Source organism: Barbatula barbatula (genome assembly GCF_947034865.1).
Source record: "Barbatula barbatula genome assembly, chromosome: 19".
Lineage (NCBI taxonomy): Eukaryota > Metazoa > Chordata > Actinopteri > Cypriniformes > Nemacheilidae > Barbatula > Barbatula barbatula.
Genome location: NC_136782.1, coordinates 3457660 through 3470010, shown reverse-complemented (window position 1 = coordinate 3470010; position 12351 = coordinate 3457660). Strand labels below are relative to the sequence as shown.

Sequence of the window (12351 nt, the reverse complement as noted above, 5' to 3'; positions counted from 1 at the left end):
TAATGTGAATGAATTATATCGGTCTGATGTTGAATAACGTTATACGATGCAAGTTTGATACAAATCGTCATATATACAGATATTAAAATGTATGAAAATGAGGGACTTGCTTTAGTGGAAAATATGATCGCGTTACACCTGAACAGACGTCCACCAATCAAAGGCGCGCACAGGTATCTGCCACGCCCTCTGCGCGCACCTGTTGACGGCGCTACCTGTGAGGACGCACGGAGAGAACCGCATCGGTGTCGAGCTGAGAGTGACCCACCGCCGGCCTCTGATCAGCTGGACATGAATCCGTGCAGGAATCCACGCGCAGAGCATTAGAAGATCCGTCAGGATGGTGAGGTTTACAAGTGCGCATGCGTACACGTGCGAATGTTTTTGTAACTTAACTCTAAATTTGCCCGAAACGATCACAGAGAAAGAAAAAAGCACGGTTCAGGCCAGAACGAGCTTTGTGTTTGTGTGGTTTTCCTTATTTTAGAGCTGTGGGTTAGCGATTTTCGTTTGCTGAAACAAGAACCTTTATTTCTTATCAAAGACACAATGATGCAACTATGACTTTAAACTCCTTGCTTGGTTAATAATACGTGACATCCATGCACTGCTTCACATTCACTTTGGCCAGCACCCAGTGAGTTGTGTGTCTTTTGTTTTGTTTATGTGTGCATGGGTGTTTGTGACTTTTTCTTTCAAAAAATGTCACAATTTGTCATTCTTGGGCTATTCTGTGCTGTTTATTTTCATTTGATGCATTTCTTTCATTCAAACCAACAGCACATTGTTCGTATACATTTTATCAGAACCCTGGCAATCGAACCCATGACCTTAAAGCCATGTTACATATGATGTATATTGAGCTATGGTTTATATATTATCATTCATTTAAAAACAATAGAAATTTGCCCTGATGAAGACAGGTAACCGTGTCTGTTATGTCATTTTGTGTGTGTGTGTATGATGTCATGTCAGTATGTTTGGTGGCAACAGGGATGGAGGCACTTGGCAACTGCCCTAAATGTCACACACAGAATCCCACTGTGGCCTCTGTACGACATCTTGCACACACCGCCGGTTCTCTTTGTCTTTAGTGTGTGCTACGCAGGAGACCGTCTATGTGTGTGGTGTGTGTGTGTGTGTGTGTGTGTGTGTTTTGAAGTCAGCCTTCAGCTACCCCTAAATAGTAGTAAATATCTCTAGTTATAGTTTAACAGACTAAATCAATCTATTTCTTTGACATTTTGACATGTCTTATGCTCAAGTACTTCTACATGCTTTGGCTATACCTGTGAGGTCCGGAAATGTGTTAAATATCACAAACACAAAAAGATATGCACACAAATAAACTTGAGCCATTGGTTTTTAGTGTCTAAATCATCTTGACACCAGCTGCTTATTTATTATTGCACAAATGTTTCAGAAAAATCAAGTTAGCTCTTAAGGAAAGCTTGTTTGTTTGATATTGTATAAACTAATCATACAGTCATGGCCAAAATTGTTGAGAAAAAGAGAAAGAGAAAAGAGAAAAATTGATAAATGGTTGCAACACAGTATAGTCTGGATGATGGATAAGCAGCCCCAAAAAAGTTCCAAAGAAATTCAAGCTGTCCTGCAGGCTCAGGGTGCATCAGTGTCAGCACGAACTATCCGTCGACATTTAAATGAAATGAAACGCTATGGCAGGAGACCCAGGAGGACCCCACTGCTGACACGGAGACATTAAAAAGCAAGACTACAGTTTGCCAAAATGTACTTGAGTAAGCCAAAATCCTTCTGAGGAAACGTCTTGTGGACAGATGAGACCAAAATAGAGCTTTTTGGTAAAGCACATCATTCTACTGTTTACCGAAAACGGAATGAGGCATACAAAGAAAAGAACACAGTACCTACAGTCAAATATGGTGGAGGTTCAAAGATGTTTTGGGGTTGTTTTGCTGCCTCTGGCACTGGGTGCCTTGACTGTGTGCAAGGCATAATGAAATCTGAGGATTACCAAAGGATTTTGGGTCGCAATGTAGGGCCCAGTGTCAGAAAGCTGGGTTTGCGTCCGAGATCGTGGGTCTTCCAGCAGGACAATGACCCCAAACATACTTCAAAAAGCACCCAGAAATGGATGGCAACAAAGCGCTGGAGAGTTCTGAAGTGGCCAGCAATGAGTCCAGATCTAAATCCCATTGAACACCTGTGGAGAGATCTTAAAATTGCAGTTGGGAAAAGGCGCCCTTCCAATATGAGAGACCTGGAGCAGTTTGGGTGAGAGGTGTAAGAAGTTTGTTGATTGTTATAGGAAGCGATTGATTTCAGTGATTTTTTTCCAAAGGGTGTGCAACCAAATATTAAGTTAAGGGTGCCAATAACTTTGTCCAGGTCATTTTTGGAGTTTTTTGTGACATTATGTCAAATAAGCTTTTTCCCTCCTTGTTTTTGTTTTGTTCCAATACACACAAAGGGAATAAACATGTGTTAATGCAATACTTTTCTGTGAGAAAAACTAGATTTTCTGAACATATTTCAGGGGTGCCAACAATTTTGGCCATGACTGTATATTGACATTGATATTGAGATAAACATTTAAAAACACTTTTTATTACATTAGCATGTTATGATGATTCCAAAACGAGGAAGATTCATGCACAGACTCATTTCTGGACGTCTGCGTGTTTCTTGTGCAGATGCGATTCCTGTTGCTGTTCAGTCGTCAGGGAAAACTGCGAATGCAGAAATGGTTTACGTCTCTCAGCGATCGAGACAAGAAGAAGATAATAAGAGACATCACACATCTAGTGCTGTCACGACCTCCCAAGGCCTGCAACTTCCTACAGTGGAGAGATCTAAAGATTGTGTATCGGAGGTCAGACGTCATCACTCTCTCGCTCTCTCTCTCTCTGTGTTTTCTATTCTTCAGCTCTGTTATTCTCTCCAGTAGAAAAGTTTACCGCAACCTTTCACCTTTGAAGTTAATGATCAGCAGTCCAGCCTTTTCTTTATGGCACACACACACTGAAATGTATGTGTAGATCTTTCACAATCATATAGTGTTCCAAATCATTTAGTTTTGCAAAACGTGGAAGAGAATGTGTGACTGACATCTAATGTGACAATAAAACCAGAAATAACCCAAATCCCAGTGTCACATTCCGCTTAAGATTATAGTACACGTATAACTTCTCACCATTATCCCTTGACAGACTTTAATCTGATTTGTTTTGTCTGCTGGATGTAACCATTTATTTAGTAGACATAACTATAAAAAGCAGAAAGCAGACAACACAGACAATGTATTTAATGATGGTGTATTTATTCCAAAAAGGCAGTTTCTTAAAAATGAAATATACTGTATATATAAAACAGAAAGTTGACTTGCCCTGTTCATCTGGTTTTCTTGTGACATGTGTCGTGCAGGTATGCGAGTCTGTATTTCTGTTGTGGTTTGGAGCAGGATGACAATGAGCTCATCACGCTGGAGCTCCTGCACAGATACGTCGAGCTGTTGGATCAGTACTTTGGCAACGTAAGAACCGTCCGTGAGTCTTGCTGTTCTGTGCCAAACTCATTATCACGATGCGACACTGCTGTGGCTGGTGCCCAGTGCGCTGCTGAGATCTCCAGGGTGTTTTTTTTGGCTTGCAGTGTTGTTTAAAATTAAAAATTAAAGAAATCGATTACTGTAAAAAAGAAAATTCCACAATTCACATAACGGGCAGCTGGATTGAGCATGACAGTGTTTGACCTATACACATGTTTTGAAGAGGTGGTTTTGTAAATAAAGATCGTGAGGTGGGTGTTTGTTTATGATTATTCACAGCATTGTCATTCATCTCATTTGTGATTTTGATGTGTTTGCACAAAGTGTCGTCTATAAACACTGATGAAGGTTGTGTTTTGTCTTTTGTGCACACATGTCGTCTTATGTTGTGTGTGTGTTGTGTTGTAGGTGTGTGAATTAGACATCATCTTTAACTTTGAGAAGGCGTATTTTATTCTGGACGAGTTTGTCATTGGTGGAGAGGTGCAGGAAACATCCAAAGCATCTGTGGCCAAATCGCTAGAGGAGGCGGATTCTCTTCAGGAGGTCAGATTTGTGTTTGTATGTGTCCCCTTTATTTTTTTATATGACAATTTTGAGATTTGTGTTTTGTCTATTTTTTGGCAGACCATGGAGGAGTATATGAACAAACCCACATACTGAAAAACACGAACCTTCAGCGCATCACCTCAGTCTTAAGACACAAAGTCCAGAACAAGGACACTCATGATCAATGTGAATCTTTTTTATAATGGACTGAAACAGCAAAACTTTCCACTTTTAATGTTTTTAAGAATATTTAGGATGCGTATTTTGTCTAAAATACTAGCGTGATTGTAACAGGGTATATGCACACAGGGCGATACGTACTTCTGATAAAATCTCAACCAGCTAAGCCACTTCAGCTCTCGTAGCGCTGAGGTCATTTTTCACCAAGCAATAACAATGTGTTTACAAAAAAACGAACCCTACGGCTGAGCATTGCCCCGAGTGTCTGTGATCAAGCCTCAAATAAATTCTAAGGTTTACTTCGCTTTTTTCATATCTGTATATGTAGCTTGAAACGGATAGCTTGAAAGGTAAACTTCACCCAAAATGAAAATTCTGTCTTCATTTACTCAACTTCGAGTTGTTCCAAATCTGTATAAATGTTTCTGATGAACACAGAGAAAGATATTTGTAAGAATGCTTATAACCAAACATATCTAACCCCACATTGACTCCCATAGTAGGAACAATTACTTTATCATTTTTTTGTTCTGTTGAACACATTTTGAAGAAAGTTTGGACAGCAAACAGTTCTAGGGCACTTTTGACTTCCATTGTATTTTTTCCTTCTATGGTATTCAAAATCTGTCCGGTTATAAACATTCTTCCAAATATCTCTCTCTGTGTTCATCAGAACAAAGAAATTTATGATGACAGAATTTTCAGTTTTGGGTAAAGTATCCCTTGAAGTATGACGTAGTGTTTGGATCATTTGACTCTCGTCATTAATTGTAATATGTGACCCTGGATCACAAAACCAGTCTTAAGTAGGACGGGAACATTTTTAGTGAAAGCCAAAAATACATTGTGTGGGTCAAAATTATAGATTTTTATTTTATGCCAAAAATCATTAGGATATTAAGTATAGATAATGTTCCATATAGATATTTTGTCAATTTTCAACCCAAAATATATAAAAACTTTATTTTTGTGAGTGGATGGCCTGCTACAGTGCCTCGGATTAACAACTTCAAAGGCGATTTTCTCAATATTTTGATTTTTTTGCACGCTTTACTTCCAGAGTTTTACACTCTTGTATCTCCACCAGATGTTGTCCCGTCTTAACACCCCATATATCAATAAAAAGCTTAACTATTCAGCTTTCAGTTGATGTAAAAATCTCAATTTCGAAAAATTGACCCATAAGACCTGTTTTGTTGTCCAGGGTCACATATCATGTGGGCAATTCCAACACTATGGGTGTGACATTTTGCTTTATGGATGTGACATATAAACGCTTAGAGAATGTGTTTGTTACCAATATATTGAACCATCGGTTTAAATTTGACAAACCATTGTTGATAGTCTAAAAAATTCAGAAATAAAATCAGTCTATGCATGAGTTTTCTGGTTTAAAAAAAGGGAAATAAACATGCGTTATGGATACGGTTTTTGAGAGCAAACATACTTTGTAGGAATTCCTTGAATTGAAATGTACAAACCAGAAGCAAAAATACCCGACAAATGAAGAAGGGGTGTCTCTTCATTTTAATTTCACGTCTCCAGTTATGAGTAATATGCACAGTTATGGATGTGACAATCCTGAAAGTGGCACTTACTGGATGATGGAAAATCATGCAATAAAAAAAATGAGACGTCACATGGCTATTTAATTTTGACATCTGTGTAAAAACCTTTGGTAAAAAAACTAATTTGCATGGAAATGCCCATGTGCATCTTGAAGCGACCGAGTGAAAAACGTCATTGTTCCCTATGGACGCTTGGTGTACCGGATGTGACAGACCTGGCTGAGATTTAAGTGAAAGTACGTCATCGCTCTGTGTGAATACTAAAACTGCAAGTGGTGAGAGATCCACTCAAAATACTTGTCAAGTGTCTGTTTTTTGTGATGTCAGGTCTGTTTTTTTCAAGCAGGCCCAGCCAAGTTTTAAAATTAAATTATTGCATATACTTAAGTTTTATTTTTGGGACTGTCTGAACACTGGTCGATGCATGTCATTGAGTAACTACACAAACAGAGGACCGCAGTGTGAACAAGTGCTTTATTGACCTCTGACCTCATCACACGCACAAAAACACAACTGACGTCTGGAGGAAATCTGTTTGTGTCTGTTTATATGTTTAACGGTGACTTACATCGTTGGCTACTGAAAAATGGCTACCTTGAACTAAAAAAACAATTTGTTGCTTTTAGTAAAATACTGTTTTATTCTAGAGAACACTAAATTTGAAAAAACTAAACACTAGGTTGACTAAACACAATCAAGGAATTTGTGTATATATATATATATATATATATATACACACACATATATATATATATATATATATATACATATATATATATTTCAAAATACTTTATTATATGACAATCAAACTTCAAACAATGAATATAATCTGTACATGTCTACATCTCAGGGACGGTTTTGCGCTCAGAGTCCATTTCGTCATCGCTCTCAGGCTCCAGATATCTCAGGATCCTCATCATCGTGTCGTCATCTAAACTCGTGGCTGCGCTCTTGCGCTCCACCAGTTTCTTTTCTGCTGCGTTTTTATCGAAGTAATCCTGGAGGGCACGTTCGAGCCTACCGTAGACAGATCGCTGCTCGAGGGAGGGCGTCAGACGTGCATGCCTCGGCTCGAGCATCTCTGATGCTATGAAACTGTTGAGTTCGTCTTCCGTGCCTGCGGTGTCATCGTAGTCGTCTCTGCTGGGTTCCGGGAACCCGTAGCTCAGGAGGTCTCGTTCCGTCTTGTAGTAACGTGATGGTTTTGTTTGAGATGGTCTTTGGGGAAGTTTGTCATTTTGCTGCTTTGCACTCACCAGCTCGAGGATGCTCAAGATGTCTTGTGCGAGGCTGTTCCTCTGTAACGTCTGCAGTTGACGTTGGTTCGGTGGAGCGGGGTAGGTCTTGTGGGGCGTGTGTGGGGGAGTACGCGAATGTGCCAGGATTCTGAAGTCCCTCGGGCTGTTCTGAAGGAGGTTGAGCACATCCGCCGGTGGGATCTGGAGCTTTTGTGAGATTGTAATAAGCTGGGATAAAGTCTGGGGTAATGTTTTACGCACGGACTTGATTTCTCTCTCTTCTTCATCTCTCTCCTCATCCTCCTCCTCTTCGTCCTCTTCATTTGCGTCTTTCTTCTCTACTTCTTGCTCCTCTTGTTCCACGTCGTTCACATCTTCACGTTTTTGCTCTTTGCTTTCCAGAATTTTTAGCAGGTTCACAAGTTTTGCGATGTCTTTGGAGTCCTCTTTTTCTGAAGGGAACGAATCAGGTTGATATGATCTTTTGACTTCATCATCATCATTAAGGTTGTGATCAAATCCATGTCTCTCTCTTTCTTCTTCAGTCTCTGTTTGCTCCTCTGAAGGTTCCCATTCATCTGTTCCCATGATGTCCTCCAGAGCCATCTTCCTCTGCCTGTACACATCATCATCATCATCATCATCATCCTCCTCACTGCTGGCGACTGCACTTTCACGCTTGTTGTCGATCTTCGCAGTGGAGATACCACTCAGTTCCTCAAACACCGACTGAAGCGTGGCCAGTTTTTGGGGTGTGTACTGCTCCTCTGCGTTCTCATTGGTCCGTTTCAGTGGCTGTTCTTGGTCTTCCTGGTCCTCAAAGATAAGCGGGTACTGTCTGTGTCGCCTCAAGTTGCTTGGATTTCCCCATGAGCTTCTCTCGAAATTCTCAGCGCTAGAGGTTTCCACTTCCAGCTGTTGTTTTGGTCTCAGCTGGATGGGGGAGCGAGAGCGAGGCGGTGATGAGGTGTGCCCGGTGACCTTCCGAGATATCTTTTGGGGCGCCATTTGCTCTTCTGTCTGTTGCAGTGTAGTAAGCACCGCTTGCAGCCACTGTTGAGCTTTGTCGTTGTCATCCTCCCTCTCTTCCAGATCTCTCTCCATCGCCATGGATCCTCGAGCAGGGGCTGCAAGTTGGAGCATTGAACGCACACTCTCCATGTCATCTGGTTCGAGGTCTGTTTCGACCGGCTGTTGATCGTCCGCAGGGGGTTCAGACAGGGTTCCCTGGCTAAGACTTTGGATGTAGCGTAGCGCTCTGAGCATCTCGGCACTTGGAGGAGGATGGAGCTGGAACCCGGATTCATATGATCCAGGTTCGCGTAAGCGATGTTCCCGTAATGTGGCTCCTTGAATTCCATAAAGGAGAGTGAGGAAAAGGGGGAGGAGGTGTAGGGAAGGTAAGATGAACACCCCTTTTACAGGGCAAATGGATGACATGATTTACCTGAGATATGAAAGAGGAAAGGAGAGAGAGATTGTGAGTTGTTCAAATGCACAACACACAGATATATTCGTTATATCGATTTTTTAATAAACATAATTTTTTTAAGAAGACCCTTATTAAAAAATTATATCAAAAAGAACATTTCATTTTTTTAAACTAATATTTAAAATTTTCTTTACATCGAATTACAGTATATATATATATATATATATATATATATATATATATATATATAAATTGGAGACAAAAATAAATAAATGAATCTGTTTAAATTACAGAATCAGTTAGATTGACCTTCTTTTAGGCTTTTTCTTGAGCTTCTTGGTGAGTGTTTGCAGAACACCGAGAGAGCGCGCGGCGCGCACCCCGCGCTGAAAATCTCATTAGTTTCTAAATTGCCGCCACGACTAAATGAGTCACTACTAGTTGCTACGGGAGACCGAGCGCGGATCCGCACTGCTGTTGGACCGCAAAGTGTCTTTAAACGTTCGGTTTTTTTTTACATTTTTATTTTGCTTTTAAGTTCAAGTGTCGTTTATATGACTTTAGACACGTTTCCCTCCGCGTTTTTACCATTCCTGTCGAATTATTGACGCTCTTTAAAATAGCTTAAAACCTGCTCGCTCTTCTTTAAATCGTAAATTGAAATGTTTATAATCGTATTAAAACCAACACTGGTTTGAGCTACTACAGTGACTGTAGGTTATCCATCGTATTTGTTGTAAAATATGCATTTTGTTTAATTATAGTTTACTTTCTTCGCAATTATAAAACCATGCATGGTCCATTTTCCTAAATGATGCGTCAGAACGACGTCTGCGCCATGCACCGCTTGTTGTCTTATTTAAAGCGATTAAACTTTGAAAAACGCGTTTTGAAATCCCTTGCTTTCGTCTACGTTCACGAAGGAACGTGTGCGCTCGTCTCGCGGGAACGTGCAGCAGGTTGCTGCTTTAAAGAAGAACGCATACGCGTTAATTGCAGAAGAAACAAGAAAAGTGGTTGACCATTCTTTCACATTAAATGAACACCTCTTACCTTTGCTCTTGGTCTGCTTTAGCGGAGAGTCGTGAGTGCGCTGCGCATCTCTGGAGCACGCTGTCGGTCTGTCTGCCGCTGTGTTGCACTGTGAGCTCGTGCGCGGAATATCTCTCGCGTCAGCACCGCGGACAGCTCCTCCCGTTACATCCGTGCGTCACTGAGACAACATACGCAAAACCGGTTTCACACACGCACCAGGCTAGTCAAGGTTTTTTGTTTGCTGGACAAACTCGAAATAAATGATTTAATGTCAACCCTGGTGGAAGGTTCATTGTTTCTCATTATTGTTCGGGGTTTGACACAATCTCTCATTAAATTGAAACAAGGTTTAACTGTGGTGTTTCTATGTTATTCGAATAATTATAATAGCATGGGATCTTCCTATTTTATGGCAAAAACGTTGTACCCCAACACATTTGCAACTGGCTTTGTTGCTTGACAACAGATCTGAAGAGATGTTTCAGTGACAAAAAGCCCCTGGAGAAAAAAACAAACCCACTCCATGACCTTCTGTTGGAGAGGGATCTCTTGAGTTCAGCGATTGTCGTGTTATAATAAGAGTCAATAACTGAACACATTGAGACTTCGCTTTAAGCCGCGCACTTGGAGTGCTCTACACGGCTTTAGTGTTTTATTAGATAATAACTAGTGTAGAACCAAACAATGGGCTTTCTTTGTTATCTGATGTTTTGACAAACGTAGAAGCATAAGAGTCTCTCTGTCTTTGCTTTTAGTTTGTTTTGTCTCTTTCTCTTTTAAACACACACACACATGAGACAGCAGCTTGTGTCAGGGAAAGCTGGGTGGCTGTGGGATCTGGTCATGTTGATTTCACTCCTCTTGTAAAGAGTCTGGCGAATGATGAGTCACCCGCTACTGTCGCAGAGAGAGAGAGAGAGAGAGAGAGAGAGAGAGAGAGAGATGTGTGTGTGAGATGAAAGATGTAGAGACAGACAGGACGTCAGTTTGAATCTGACAGTGAGAGATGCAAGTCAATGCGTGTGGTTTGATGTGAAGTGACGTGGCATGTGTGTGTATGTTGAGGTAAGGCAGGGTCTGCCCATCAACTCAGGGTGGCTGCTTGGCAGAACATTTTATGAAGTGAGCATTTTTTTGGCAGATTGTCAAACGCTTGTAGGAGGCAAATCTCACACCGGAGACTCTTTCATTGAGAAATCCACTTGCCTGCTGTGGGTGGATAACTGTTTTGCACAGTTTGACTCTTTCTGAACATACGCACGCACGCACGCACGCGCGCGCGCACACACACACACACACACACTCAATGTGGTTTATGCTGTCATTATTGCTTATCTTATTCTAATTTTTCCTTTTCATCTCATCTATTTGTGAAAATAGAGGAGTGGTAGATTCGGCTTGGATGACATCACTGCTCAACCCTTCTCTTGTGAGCAGATGCACCATTGTCGTAACTGTGTTTTATTCATATCATTTATTTCTTGTACCTTAAGTTAACAATTCAACTAGATACAGTATGTGTGCGTGTGTGCTCTGTGTACCTCTTTTGTTACATAAGTGTTTGTGTTTATAAAATGGTTTGTTCTCTTCAGGATAAAACTAAATATTGTGACGAATGCGTTGAATATTTTAGGGAACAAATGAGATTAAGTTAGTTTTGAACTGAAACACAGAGCCCACACACAAGGTGGTTTCCTTAACATGAAACGTACAAGAAGGTGCACTCTACTCAGAGACGTCATGTAAATCAAAATGAATTGTTTAAGGAAAGTTAACAGCATCAACAAATTTTCTTTTGAGTGAACAAGAGTTAAACGATGAGAGGAAGAGAGAAAAGACCAGGGTGGAAAAGTATGAAACATTATTGTGTGAGGTGATTAACATCATTTACAAAGTTACAAAATAGAGATTGAGGACATGATGCACTGGTGACATCTTGTTTTATGTTTCTTAGAGTGAGATTATGTCCGTGTGTTATCAAATATGACTCCTTTTTGTTGTCTTTGTTTCCCATGGTTCCCTGTGCTGATTGTTCTCCTAAAAATGACTGAATCCTCCGTCAACGAGTAATTTGGTTTTATCAGGTCATCAAACCATATGCCTCCCACACTGAGACACACAAGCAGAACATTTCAAGCTCAACGGAATATATGTGTCGACTTGCCAGAAAACACGTTCCCATCTTCCACTTGTGTTTCTTTACATTTACAATAATACCACTTCAAAACAGACGTCGTGCGGTCTCGATCCTGAAACTGTGTTGTCTCAGTAGAACCCACATCAGTCTGATTTTAAATAGATCAACACACATTATAACTAAATTGCTTCCCCTCCACACACACGCGCACACAACAGCGAATCATTACTGTGATCTGAGCAAACACGTCCTGTCTGCGTATCGCTCGTGTCTGTCTTCTCGTGGTCTTCTCCTTCCTCTCAATTATTGATCACTGGTTCCATCATTTTCATTCCTTCTGTGTCCCATGACGCCTCCTACGCAGTCATTAAAACCAGCGCTGTTTCCTGTTTGGTTCATTGATGATTCATTACTTCAGATAGTATCAGTGAAATAGTTCACCATGGATCAGTGGAAGGCAAAAATACATCTGATGCATTTTTAAATGCTTTACATTTGTCAACATCCAGAACTCTTTATTTCTGATTTATCGGTGCTGTTTGTTAAGGCACTTTAGCATCATTGCAAGGGTAATCGTCACATTTTCTTTAGAATATGTTGAAATGATCTCTAGTGTGATATTACACGAGGGGCCATTTAGGCTTTGATTACTGAAAAGACTCTAACAAACACTAGCGAGTCAT

General features: G+C 40.6%; 2 protein-coding genes across 2 annotated transcripts; one reads left to right on the top strand and one right to left on the bottom strand.

The window, feature by feature from the left end:
• The first annotated feature begins 152 nt into the window (after positions 1–152).
• ap1s3a (adaptor related protein complex 1 subunit sigma 3a) lies at positions 153–6208 on the top strand. Its single transcript, XM_079481582.1, has 5 exons — positions 153–343; positions 2676–2854; positions 3406–3514; positions 3938–4075; positions 4157–6208. The coding sequence occupies exons 1-5, from the start codon at positions 341–343 to the stop codon at positions 4190–4192; spliced, it is 465 nt and encodes a 154-aa protein (XP_079337708.1). The 5' UTR covers positions 153–340; the 3' UTR covers positions 4193–6208.
• Positions 6209–6665: 457 nt separating this feature from the next.
• On the bottom strand, positions 6666–9638 carry scg2a (secretogranin II a; the record flags this gene model as incomplete). Its single annotated transcript, XM_079481959.1, has 2 exons — positions 9550–9638; positions 6666–8511 (listed from the first exon to the last, which is right to left on the bottom strand). The coding sequence occupies exon 2, from the start codon at positions 8502–8504 to the stop codon at positions 6666–6668; it is 1839 nt and encodes a 612-aa protein (XP_079338085.1). The 5' UTR covers positions 8505–8511; positions 9550–9638.
• Positions 9639–12351: the final 2713 nt, after the last annotated feature.